Source organism: Schistocerca nitens, chromosome 1 (assembly GCF_023898315.1).
Source record: "Schistocerca nitens isolate TAMUIC-IGC-003100 chromosome 1, iqSchNite1.1, whole genome shotgun sequence".
Taxonomy (NCBI): Eukaryota; Metazoa; Arthropoda; class Insecta; order Orthoptera; family Acrididae; genus Schistocerca; species Schistocerca nitens.
In genome coordinates, this window is record NC_064614.1 from 186413869 (window position 1) to 186428231 (window position 14363).

The 14363-nt window shown below is 41.0% G+C and overlaps 1 protein-coding gene across 1 annotated transcript; it reads right to left on the reverse strand.

The window, feature by feature from the left end:
* Positions 1-1410: 1410 nt before the first annotated feature.
* Positions 1411-2160, reverse strand: LOC126235829 (uncharacterized). Its single transcript, XM_049944720.1, has one exon. It carries the CDS (start codon positions 2158-2160, stop codon positions 1411-1413), a length of 750 nt encoding a protein of 249 aa, XP_049800677.1.
* Between the last annotated feature and the right edge of the window lie 12203 nt (positions 2161-14363).

Here is a 14363-nt window from a genome sequence, read left to right on the forward strand (position 1 = left end):
TCGTACAATTGATACCTTATAACACAGTACAATTAATAATAAAAAATCAAACCTTGAACTCAGCATTATTTTACATCTAGGGGAATAAAACAGTCAATACACAGTCCCACATTACACTTTTAACACATTGTTCTCACAATAGATTTACAGTCCCTGTGTGCACACCTTTTCTTCTTCTTTCCTTCTGTGTGCTGGATGAGGTGGTCAGTCTTATCAAACCTAATTGAATCTGATATGCGGCTGTCGGAACATGTCCTTGATGCAGATGGTCTTCTGGCTCCTTTTGGTAAAGCTTGGTGTCTTTGCAAGTACACTGTTGCTACTTCTCTCTTGAAATCAAGCTGAGAAATAGTTTTGTTTCCTGCTTTATTATACAAAATCCTATTGTTTTGTATGGCAACATCTAACATCCATGAAAAGAGACACCAGTACCATTTCTTGCTTCTTATTGCAATGTGATAGCATGCTAGATTCTGATCCATCTCATCAGTACTTCCCATATATGTATTATATTTGGCTACCAGTTTTGGTCTGGGAATCATTATATTTCGCTTTTTTAGTTGCAAGAATCTCTTGACTTGGCCAACTTCTTGTGCACCACATGAAGAAGAGATCATTGTGACAACTGAGTTGTCCAGCCACCGCACATACACAGTCTTCATCTGTGTCTACATTCGGATCTGGGAGCTCAAGAAACATATCACATTCAATATCGTCATTATAAAGAATCTCCAGCGCCTCAGCAAGCGAGGAACCTCTTCTAAAACAAAAAAGAGAAAATTCGTCCTTATACTGAGTACAAGCGCCTAGCGTTGCCATATGGCAACACCGACGTTCAAACGGCCTAAATGAACGCCATTTATTTCACAGCAAGCAGTAACGTCCATAGAATACATATATATGAGTATTTAAAGCACAACCATACTGAGAAACCAAATTATATATCCCAAGTTACTGTGTAAAACATACTTACTCGAACTTCATTTTTCTTCGTCAATCAGCAAACAACGAGTTCCAACACTGCTTGCGCTGCAGAATTTAAATGTATTGTTAAAACTATTTCATTGTATGATCTTTAAAGTCTTGCAGAAAGGAATCCAGTGCTGACTCTCGCTTCGTTGATGTCGTGGAATCAACGATTTTTAAAAAGTGTTACAAACGTTACCATATGGCAACGCACGACGGTAATGGGTTAATCCCACGCGGCATGAACTTACAGTTAACGTAAATAAACATTTTTCAATGGTTGTGAACAGAAAATGTATTCAACGGAAAACAAAATAGATTTGCAATTTAACGATAATTTGGTTTAAACAATAATATTTACAATAACTATTTAATGTTGAACAAAATAAGAAACAACATAGTAAATAACCAAGACACTGATCATAATATAAAATTTAAAAAAAACTAGACAAATCGAACCTTCCTGTCTTTTGCCTGTGCAAACTCTTTCACACGATCTGTGTAATTTAAGTCCTCTGCAAGCTCATGCTCAATCGATATTGTTGCAAGATCATTCAAGCGAGTTTGGCTCATCGTTGATCGGAGGTATGTCTTTATCAGTTCCAGTTTTGAGAAACTCCTCTCTCCAGTCGCAACTGCCACTGGGAGTGTTAGGAGAATTCTCAGAGCAGGGAAAAAATCATGTCTTCCTATAAACTTCAGAGTCTCTTTTGGACCTATTCCAGGTTTCAACAATGTTGAAAGCACTTTTAGTTCTTCCCTCAACTCCAGTGCATCAATGTCGCTCGACTCATGATCTTGCAAAATCGCTGCAAGGTTTCTACACTTTGTGTCCAAGCTGTCAGGAGGTGCATTCTTCAGCTCGCCGATGTCATAGAGAAAATCAAAATAATCACAATGAGATTTCAGTTGATTGAATCTCTCATCCAAAGATGTGGTTACTATATCTAAAAGATAATAGTAGAATTCAGTCTTGTAACGTTTTGTTGGGTCATCTATTGTCTCCTCCCTTTCTTCATAGGTAAAATGCATTGGCTTCTTACTTTGTCGTCGGGAAACACTTATCCGTGGTAACGTTAGATCTTCTAACTCTAATTCTGTAGCCAATTCTTTGGAATCTGTCAAGAAAGACACAAACTTTTCTTCTGTTCTGAAGGTCTCAAAATATGCTTTCGTTTTTTCAAGCATTTCCATGGTCTCAGAAACATTTATGTCAATGGTCTGGAGGCTCTTACTGACTACACTGATGTGAAGCAGAATGTCGTACCAGGTTCCCAGAGAATTGAGAAAGGTGTAATTTTTTATTTGATTCGAAGGTGAAGTTGCTTCGTGAGCGGTCATGCCATCGAATTCTTATGATATCTGACCAGTGCATCATAAACGCCGCCAATTTGAAACCTCAGGCGAGTAAGTGCATCGATGCGACTTTCCCACCTAGTATCGCTCAGTGGCTTCAGCGACAGGTTAGGCAGATACTTCTTCAAGACATCCCAACGTCGAACGGAGGACGAGAAAAAGGAATACAAGCTTTTCTCTGTCGAAAACATGGAAACAGCATATTTAGAAGACATGGCGGCATCGTTTACAACAAGATTAAATGAGTGACTGCTACATGCTACATAAAATGCTCGCTTGTTCATAACTGAAATTCTTTTCTGGAGATCAGACTTCTTTCCTTTCATGTTTGCTACATTGTTGTATCCTTGCCCTCTCATATGACACAATAGGATTTTTTTATCTTCCAAGAACTTGAGTACAACCTGCGTCAAAGTGGAGCCTGAAGAATCGGGCACTGGAAGAAATCCCACGAAATGCTCCCGAATTCGGACATTGTATACCCCGTCGAGTCTTGTCTTCTGGACGAAAAGTACCACAACTGTCATCTTCTCAACTTTTGAAATATCTGGTGTGCAGTCCAGAATTATACTGTAATACTTTGCAGATTTCATTATTAATAGCATGATAGAATGTTGTTGGTTATAGATGGCCCAATAAGATGAATTATTTCATTCTGTGTTTCTTTTCCAAGATAATGATGACCCTTGTTCTCACCTTACTTTGTTTTGTGCAGGTACTCCATCGTCACAGTGTCGAACTTTCAGAATTATTCAACGAGTTTCAAGAAGTTTCCGTTGTCAGGCTGAAAGAGTGTATATGTACTTCCTCTCAAAGGCAGACATTGCCGACCCAGGAAATGAATTATTGCTATTAAGCGCTCCCCCATGAACCATGGACCTTGCCGTTGGTGGGGAGGCTTGCGTGCCTCAGCGATACAGATAGCCGCACCGTAGGTACAACCACAACGGAGGGGTATCTGTTGAGAGGCCAGACAAACGTATGGTTCCTGAAGAGGGGCAGCAGCCTTTTCAGTAGTTGCAAGGGCAACAGTCTGGATGATTGACTGATCTGGCCTTGTAACAATAACCAAAACGGCCTTGCTGTGCTGGTACTGCGAACGGCTGAAAGCAAGGGGAAACTACGGCCGTAATCTTTCCCGAGGGCATGCAGCTTAACTGTATGATTAAATGATGATGGCGTCCTCTTGGGTAAAATATTCCGGAGGTAAAATAGTCCCCCATTCGGATCTCCGGGCGGGGACTACTCAAGAGGATGTCATTATCAGGAGAAAGAAAACTGGCGTTCTACGGATCGGAGCGTGGAATGTCAGGTCCCTTAATCGGGCAGGTAGGTTAGAAAATTTGAAAAGGGAAATGGATAGGTTACAGTTAGATATAGTGGGAATTAGTGAAGTTCGGTGGCAGGAGGAACAAGACTTCTGGTCAGGTGACTACAGGGTTATAAACACAAAGTCAAATAGGGGTAATGCAGGAGTAGGTTTAATAATGAATAGGAAAATAGGAACGCGGGTAAGCTACTACAAACAGCTTAGCGAACGCATTATTGTGGCAAAGATAGATACGAAGCCCACACCTACTACAGTAGTACAAGTTTATATGCCAACTAGCTCTGCAGATGACGAAGAAATTGAAGAAATGTATGATGAAATAAAAGAAATTATTCAGATAGTGAAGGGAGACGAAAATTTAATAGTCATGGGTGACTGGAATTCGAGTGTAGGGAAAGGGAGAGAAGGAAACGTAGTAGGTGAATATGGATTGGGGTTAAGAAATGAAAGAGGAAGCCGCCTGGTAGAATTTTGCACAGAGCACAACTTAATCATAGCTAATACTTGGTTTAAGAATCATGATAGAAGGTTGTATACATGGAAGAACCCTGGAGATACTAAAAGGTATCAGATAGATTATATAATGGTAAGACAGAGATTCAGGAACCAGGTTTTAAATTGTAAGACATTTCCAGGGGCAGATGTGGATTCTGACCACAATCTATTGGTTATGACCTGTAGATTAAAACTGAAGAAACTGCAAAAAGGTGGGAATTTAATGAGATGGGACCTGGATAAACTGAAAGAACCAGAGGTTGTACAGAGTTTCAGGGAGAGCATAAGGGAACAATTGACGGGAATGGGGGAAAGAAATACAGTAGAAGAAGAATGGGTAGCTTTGAGGGATGAAGTAGTGAAGGCAGCAGAGGATCAAGTAGGTAAAAAGACGAGGGCTAGTAGAAATCCTTGGGTAACAGAAGAAATATTGAATTTAATTGATGAAAGGTGAAAATATAAAAATGCAGTAAATGAAGCAGGCAAAAAGGAATACAAACGTCTCAAAAATGAGATCGACAGAAAGTGCAAAATGGCTAAGCAGGGATGGCTAGAGGACAAATGTAAGGATGTAGAGGCTCATCTCACTAGGGGTAAGATAGATACTGCCTACAGGAAAATTAAAGAGACCTTTGGAGATAAGAGAACCACTTGTATGAACATCAAGAGCTCAGATGGCAACCCAGTTCTAAGCAAAGAAGGGAAAGCAGAAAGGTGGAAGGAGTATATAGAGGGTCTATACAAGGGCGATGTACTTGAGGACAATATTATGGAAATGGAAGAGGATGTAGATGAAGATGAAATGGGAGATACGATACTGCGTGAAGAATTTGACAGAGCACTGAAAGACCTGAGTCGAAACAAGGCCCCCGGAGAAGACAACATTCCATTGGAACTACTGACGGCTTTGGGAGAGCCAGCCCTGACGAAACTCTACCATCTGGTAAGCAAGATGTATGAAACAGGCGAAATACCCTCAGACTTCAAGAAGAATATAATAATTCCAATCCCAAAGAAAGCAGGTGTTGACAGATGTGAGAATTACCGGACAATCAGTTTAATAAGCCACAGCTGCAAAATACTAACACGAATTCTTTACAGACGAATGGAAAAACTAGTAGAAGCCGACCTCGGGGAAGATCAGTTTGGATTCCGTAGAAATATTGGAACACGTGAGGCAATACTGACCTTACGACTTATCTTAGAAGAAAGATTAAGAAAAGGCAAACCTACGTTTCCAGCATTTGTAGACTTAGAGAAAGCTTTTGACAATGTTGACTGGAATACTCTCTTTCAAATTCTAAAGGTGGCAGGGGTAAAATACAGGGAGCGAAAGGCTATTTACAATTTGTACAGAAACCAGATGGCAGTTATAAGAGTCGAGGGGCATGAAAGGGAAGCAGTGGTTGGGAAGGGAGTAAGACAGGGTTGTAGCCTCTCCCCGATGTTATTCAATCTGTATATTGAGCAAGCAGTAAAGGAAACAAAAGAAAAATTCGGAGTAGGTATTAAAATCCATGGAGAAGAAATAAAAACTTTGAGGTTCGCCGATGACATTGTAATTCTGTCAGAGACAGCAAAGGACTTGGAAGAGCAGTTGAACGGAATGGACAGTGTCTTGAAAGGAGGGTATAAGATGAACATCAACAAAAGCAAAACGAGGATAATGGAATGTAGTCGAATTAAGTCGGGTGATGTTGAAGGTATTAGATTAGGAAATGAGACACTTAAAGTAGTAAAGGAGTTTTGCTATTTGGGGAGCAAAATAACTGATGATGGTCGAAGTAGAGAGGATATAAAATGTAGACTGGCAATGGCAAGGAAAGCGTTTCTGAAGAAGAGAAATTTGTTAACATCGAGTATAGATTTAAGTGTCAGGAAGTCGTTTCTGAAAGTATTTGTATGGAGTGTAGCCATGTATGGAAGTGAAACATGGACGATAAATAGTTTGGACAAGAAGAGAATAGAAGCTTTCGAAATGTGGTGCTACAGAAGAATGCTGAAGATTAGATGGGTAGATCACATAACTAATGAGGAGGTACTGAATAGGATTGGGGAGAAGAGGAGTTTGTGGCACAACTTGACCAGAAGAAGGGATCGGTTGGTAGGACATGTTCTGAGGCATCAAGGGATCACCAATTTAGTATTGGAGGGCAGCGTGGAGGGTAAAAATCGTAGAGGGAGACCAAGAGATGCATACACTAAGCAGATTCAGAAGGATGTAGGTTGCAGTAGGTACTGGGAGATGAAGAAGCTTGCACAGGATAGAGTAGCATGGAGAGCTGCATCAAACCAGTCTCAGGACTGAAGACCACAACAACAACAAGCGCTCAAGAACATTTTTCCCATGTTCGCTTTCAGTATTCCGAAGGCTTTGATGATGGGCATCGACAGTTCGTGACTTTTTCAGTCCCTCGGAAAACACGATCCACTTTTTATACGAATTCAAATGCTCGGTAGACTTTCCGTGAATTTCGAGATACGAAGCAAGGTGCCGCCAGTCGCTTATACCGTTCTTTGCAGTTTTTACTGTAGACGACGAAAAAAGTTTGCAACAAAAGCAGAACACAGCATCCTTGTTCTTTGAGTACACCAACCAATGTCTATCTGCTTCTTCTAAATTCTGCAAAGAATAGCTGTAGTGCACAGGGCTGAAACGCCGGTTGTCCGCGTTTTTAGGACATTCTTCAACTTCCTTAATGCACTCGGGAAGACCTCGCATGTCCAAATTTGTTATGTGTCTTCCAGTTTAGGCTCGCCTTCAATCCCTTCTTCGGTGGTGCGTACCTCGGCTGATGTTTCTCCGGTATTTTCCGAATCTGGTCGCGTAATTTCAGTTCTGCCTGATGTTTCAATCTCAGAGCTTTTGTCGCAAAGCTGGTCTTGAGTCCAGACGAGATCTGTTGAACATGTGGATGGCCCACCGTCAGCATTGCTACGGTATGCGGTGGTGTTCGTCAACTTTCTGGTCATGTCCTGAAGATAAAGATGTAGCTGCAGTAGCTCCACTAGTTTCTGTACTTTTAGAATCTATTTTTCCACCCTCGCCGCTTCTATGACGTTCTCTCTTTGGCTTGAAATATCGTTGTAGTGCATCCTTTTGCTTCTTAACGTCATCTTCCTTCAGCGCCCGTCTTTTCCTAAATTCACTGCCAGACAGTCTTTTTCTACTGTCGGACATGTTTCGATCCAGCCTATAAAGAACGATTACGTGAAACTAACTGTTGATGTCAGTGTACTAACTTTATTTACAACACACTTCGCAGACAGTTTCCTGATATTCCACTGCACATAAACGGAAAATTATATTATTGTAGAATATACTGTTCAGGAGATGAAGTCATAAGAATTGAGCCGCGTAAAATTCAATTTCAGGCCGAATTTCATTACAGATGCATGTGAAACGGTCTAAGAGTGGGGCGGAAGACAATGGAGAGAGGAAGAATAAGGAGATAGAGTAACATAATAATGCAATAAAAACACACCCGGGCATCGACTGGTACTAATGCTAGTCGAAATAAATTAACTCACTGCACTGCAGTTGTTCATTTGAAAGAACTGATACTCGACATCTGCCGTAATTTCCATGTGTCACTTCTTTTGTGACTGATTATGGAATAAGGGCTAACAAATTAGTCATCGCCATATCGCTTCACTTTTCTTCGCTTTACTTTCATTCTAGTTGGTTGGTTGGTTGTTTGGGGGAAGAGACCAAACAGCGAGGTTATCGGTCTCATAGGGTTAGGGAAGGATGGGGAAGGAAGTCGGCCGTGCCCTTTCAAAGGAACCATCCCGGCATTTGCCTGGAGCGATTTAGGGAAATCACGGAAAACCTAAATCAGGATGGTCGGACGCGGGATTGAACCGTCGTCCTTCCGAATGCGAGCCCAGTGTGCTAACCACTGCGTCACCTCGCTCTAGTTATTGGGATGACGCATGCTTATTTGCCGACTTGCCAATTTTTGAAGTAACAGATCATAAGAAAAATAAATTTTCCTATTCTGCAATCTTGAAGGAGAAAAATTCTAACTTATGAGTAACGTGCATGCGCAATACTAATTGTACGTTATATGAAAAGCACTTACCTATTACATCCCAAGTTGCAAGAAATTCGGACGCACCAATCATGAAACGCAATGAAAGTGCTTCTGACCAATCTTGACTCACTTGGCAAACTAACGACACGAATTATGTAGTTTTCGTTGTAGAGAACGCAACAATAGCTATTGCTTGGAAAGGCGAAGTGGTGACGCGGCAGTGCCAGGAACTAGGTCACGTGACGAGGTACAGCGAGGCTACGGTTAAACTAGCGCCCAAGAAGAAGAAGCAAGAAGCTCACAATAAGTATGAGACCGATGATATGGATAAATGTATTATGAGGCAGCAATTTCTAAGGCATTACGAAAAAACTGCACAACTTTTGTCAAACAGAAGTGAGCATCAAAGCTAGCAAGGTTCAAATGGTTCAAATGGCTCTGAGCACTATGGGACTTAACATCTATGGTCATCAGTCCCCTAGAACTTAGAACTACTGAAACCTAACTAACCTAAGGACAGCACACAACACCCAGTCATCACGAGGCAGAGAAAATCCCTGACCTCGCCGGGAATCGAACTCGGGAACCGGGGCGTGGGAAGCGAGAACGCTACCGCACGACCACGAGCAGCTAGCAAGGAAACCCTTAGAAGCAATGTTCTGTCTATGGATTTTCGTTTTAGAAGGTGTCAAAATTAACGTTTTGATTTGTGCGGACGAGAGGGCATTGTCGCTAAAAGACCATACTTTCTCAGGTTTTCATCAGAATCAAAGCGACCAGTAGTTTAATAAGATGAAACATAGATTCACACGCGTTATAAAGTAAATAAATGTTGGCAAAGTGATAGTGTGCGAGTAGTATTGTCAAACAGAAGTGCCGGTCCGAGTTTAACTGTTGTTCATGAGGTGGAGACAGGTGTTTCATGGCTCATAAACCAAAACGTCCGATTATCACTCAGAAACGGATAGCAAAAATTTTCAAAAATACTTCGAAGCCCAACTTATGCCAGGCTTATTAGCAATGTCCTTATCCCTTGTAATTACTCGCAGCGTATTTACCCATTCAGAATACTTCTAGCCATTGTAGGTGTTGGACATGTTTGATTGTAGTAGTGTTCAACCATTTTTTTCCATAATGCGGGAAGAATAAAACACTCGAAAACTGCCATTGAAGGGCTTAGCAAAATTGCTTCAGGCTTAACATGTAACCGCAGTATCGAACATTACATTCGAATTTCCAAATTAGATTTCGTCTTCTGCAAAATTAGGTGTGAATAAACGCGTGGCGCGTAACAGGCTGGCAGCACTCCACTCATAAGAATAATTGTGTGTACACCAGACTGCTTCCCCCTCTGTTCCTCTGGCGTAAACACGACGGTGCTGCCACAGTGGTGAGGAAGAAAGTAGTCCTCCTCCCTCCCCTTGTTCAACAGGGGCGGCCGGCAGGTAGTCGAGGCACCATGCCACAGTTCCCGAAGCCGCTCCCTCCGCAGTTTGGTTTCAAATCCCCTCTTGGGCATGAATGTTGAGTTTGTCCTAAAAAAAAAGTGTGTGTGGGGGGGGGGGGGGGGGGGGGAGTCGAAGATTTGCCGCCCCTCAGAAAGTACTGCCCCATGTGGCCGCACATTTCGCATATGCCTTGCGCCAGCCATGCAACCTGACACACCTTGTGCAAGACTCCAGAAATTTAACGGCCGCAGCAGACATTGATGGAGCCGGGTGGGGCGCTAAAAGCATTTCTATGATTCTTAGCTCATAGAAACGACTTGTAAGGAGTTGAAAGCAATTGGCAGCGAGCCCATCCCTTAGTATATCTTGCCATGTAGGCCCACAGCCAGACAGGGCAGCCCCTCATCGAGACAGAGCTCCAACAGAACAATGCCACGATACTTGCTGTGGTCCAAGCAGAAGCCTAGCAGGGGCGACAGTCTAAAGGAATGCGTCTATCCAGTGGAGTTGTAAACTGGGCACTGTGTGCAGAGTCAAGCATAATAAAAGTTCACATGTTTTTTGTATTCACTATTAGAACACATAAGTTAATGAACCACTTTCCTCGGCTGCCTCAGTTGTCCTAGAAAACTGCGGCGTCTGAGAAATGCCTAGAGATACAATCTTTATTACAACTCATAGCTAGGACTAACAGGCTCCAAGGCACAGGCAAATTAGATAAAAGATCTCTGAGATTGTATCTGTTTCCTTGTTGCCATGGGAAGCAACACAACTTCAGAGAAAATCATCTCTTCCCCCTCTGGAAAAACTTAAAAAGGAGAGTAATTGGCGGTTTCCTTCTTTTTTTAGAGACACATGTTTTTTAACTCTTGCCCTGGTTTGACATGAGGTTGTGCTCTCGCGTGGGAGAGGACATTTAGCACCTATAGAGCCTTATGATTGGCTCAAGATGGGGTGAAGGCAGTGTTGTTTGTGCATTTTGCAGGAAAACGAAATTTTTTTCTGGAGAAGTGCAAAGCATTGGGGTGAGGGACTTTGATTTGGTAAGGAACTTCTAGTCGAAGCTCTGGCATGTGTGGCTGGTACTTGGGACCTGTCCTGAGACTCAATTCACTTTTGACTAGTTTAGACTGAGGATCCTGTGGTGAAACTCTTACTGTAACAACAGTGTGACTACAAACGTCTCAGACTAATCGTTATTATTCTTTTTTGTTTACCAAGTCTTGACGTTTGGTATCTTTGTGCGCTTGTAACACCATGGCTCTAATACTCTACTGATTTATTTTGCCTTTTGTTTTATTTAATGTTACATCGTGGAGCTTCTGTAAATATGTTTGATTGAATAGATAACACAAAATTGTATACTGCTTTCTTTATACAAACTTTGATGTCATGGTTTGGTTCTATGCAATGTAGTGTATCTGTCATTTAAACTCTTTGTCCCATTTGAAGGGAACAAAACTTACTGTATATAATTGTAATTTTGTGTGAATAATTTTTTGTAGAGATGTCAATATGTGCAAATGTTCTGTTTTATTTAATGTATTTGGTTGCTGTTATGTAGACTGCTGATCCTCACTTAGGATTCTTAGTTATTCTGTACGTAAAAGTTGTTGTGGTTCCCCTTGGGAACGTAACTGTGTAGCGCGCGCAAATTGTGGCTGGCCTATGTAGAAAAGGTGGAACTGATAGTCAGTCGGGGACGAGCTACGATTCGGGGACGAGCTACCAAACTGTGCACTGTCATGTAAATGTTGCATATTGTGCTGGTTCCGGGAGAGGCTTTTCCTGCCGCTTTCCAATGCCTCGGATGGATGGATAAATAGCTGGAACTATTCTGGAATTTGTATCTGTCGTCGCCACCAAGAAATGACAGAGTCCAGCAATTCTGTCTGCGAATCCACCTACCAACATGCAGTTGCCACCTTGTTGCGCAATCACTGTAACGTAATACTATAATGATGTACAGTGAAGGATCAGCTTAATGGATGTGCTAATGTGCTCAAACATAAGGTAATTTATATCTGAATTTATGTACCTACCTTGATTTTTCTCCTCATCATAACACCTCTCAGGTTCCTCTCCGTTTGAACTAAAGTGATTACCGAGTGTCCTTACTGAAAGTACATTAAAACCCAGTTTTCTAATTAATGCCTCTTGAACATAGTAAAGAGAAAGTTAAAGTTAATGTGGAAAGAGAGTGAGTTAAAGTTAATGATGCTTGCTGAAAATAATTTTCCTAGTAAAACTGCTTATTAATGTGTTGTTGCCAACTTCAAATTAAAAGTTCTTAAGACTGAGGCTTATAAAGTTTTGCTTAGTAAATGATCACATTACTGCCTGTTGTAAATCGCAGAAAGTGAGTCAGTATCTTACATATATGCTAATTGTGTGTCTCACTGTAGTAAAAGTGGAAAGCTGCAGTTGTGAAACGTTATATACTCATGTTTGCTAAGTGTTTGTCTCTCTTGTGTATTAGAAGTGCGTATTAATAGTATAAAAGGATCCACAGTTTGTCTATTGTGTTAATACTCGGTAACAAGTAATGGAAAGACCACTAATTATAAAAATCGTAATTTCTTTAAGCCCTGAAAGTAATAGTGTGTTTAGGTATCTCTTATAATTTTGCAAATAGTTTCTGCTGCTCTAGCTGCTAGCTTCAATCTTAACGTAAACAAATGTATGTATCAGAGTTCACTGCACTCCCGTGTGACAAAGTATAGGTTGTGTTTATCCACTAAAATTACTAATAACTATTTTCTTGAACGAGAGTGTTAATCATTCTCTTGCCTAGTTAGGCTGGCGACCGTTTTCTTTATCTATTAAACAGTGCAGATAACAAAATTTCGTTTGTTACTGATCAAATATTTACGTAATTCTGACTTCCATTTCCGATAAGCCACCTCCGTTAGGTACAACACGGTCAACATAACAAAATTCCTCTCAGAGGGTAACACTGCTCTGTTGCTTTATACCATAATTGCTTTAACAAAATAGTTTTATTTCACAACCTGTTTCCAGCTTTAAGGTTATGGTACAGTAGTAGCAGACAGGAGTGTTATATGCTGTGTCGCATAAGTGAGCCAAATTGGTCCTTGGTATGACCAGTGAACAGATGTGTCACACACTGAAATCTACCATGATTCGGTTCTGGTAGAGAGTAAATTGCGATCCATCTGCCTGATTGCTAGACCATGAGATTTTTGCATTTCTTTGACGGCCACGATCGACTCCCAGGTGGCACCTCCACGTCTCACCTCCTCCGCTGCACACATCTCGCCAGCTGCAAGTCGAAGTATACTGGGTAACATACTGCCACACCGGCATTGTCACGGCATACATATCTCCATCACAACTTGCTCTCAGCTGCACCTATGTAGAGAAAATTCAGTAGATTTGATCAACCAAAGTCAGCTCAGCGTCAGATCAATTCAGCTTGCGTTATCCATATTTTTAGGGCCAGAATACTTGGCTCACTGATCACCTAGTTAAACTGTCTTTGCCAACCAGGACCCACCTGGTGGAGCAGTAAATGATCTGTTAGTTGTTTAGGGTATTCAATCTATAACTTGATTAGCATAATTTATGTCTTGTTTGGGAAAATAAATGTTCTTAGTACACTAAATTTTGCCAGTAGTCTCAATCAATTAAACAGTCCAAACAAATTACCTTTCAACATCTTCAAAATTTCCTCAACCTCAGTACACTCATTCTGAAAACAAAAATTTATTCTGTACATGGATTTTAATTGATGAACAGGATTTGTACGCTGGACATCCACTCTAAATCCTATCAAAATTTTCAATTTAAAACCATTGCTTTGTATTTTGAATTTAGGACAATGCAAATGGTGTGAGCATCAAAAGCAATTAACTGCATAATGCAATAATATGTAGTTATAATGCATTTCTTCAAAAATGAAAAACTTGTTAAATTATTCAGTCATGTGGCATTTATTGTCACCTTTAGCAGGAGAAAATAACAGCTTCAGTCCTTCCCATTGCTTCAAAACTGTATTAATAGCAAAATATCTAGCTACTCAACAGGTACCAGAATGTCCTCAACTTTTATAGGAGTGTAATTATCATTCATAGTTTTATGCAGCTGTTGTTATTGGTGTAGTCTCTTAGGACTGTAAGAAACAAATTGCGTGTTTTATTCCAATTGGCGTAGGAAGACTGCTACAGCTTTTCTGTGCAAAGGCGAAGAGAATGACAAAGACACTTAACAACTATTAAGTCAGGAACTATTTCTTTCAGAAGAGCACATACAGAACTGTGGACTCCTACCTACACTATCCACTCCAGTTCCTATCAAAAATTTCACTTTAAAACCATCACTTTGAATTTTGAATTTAGGGCATTGTAAATGGTGTGAGCATCACTAGCATTTAAGTACATAATGCAACTAAATGTAATTACATTGCATTTCTTCAAAACAGAAAGGTACCGTACCTAAGTGAAAGTCGCATTCGGGAGGACAATGGTTCAATCCTGTGTCCAGCCATCCTGATTTAGGTTTTCCATGAGTTCCTTAAATCGCTCCAGGATAATGCCGGGATGTTTCCTTTGGAAGGGCACGGCCGACTTCCTTCCCTGTCCTTCCCTAATCCGATGAGACCGATGACCTCGCTGTCTGGTCTCCTTCCCCAAAACGACCCAACCCAACCCTAAGTGAAATGCAAAGTTGCTTTTGAGTATTTACATGTGTGCTTTCTTCAATAACAATTAA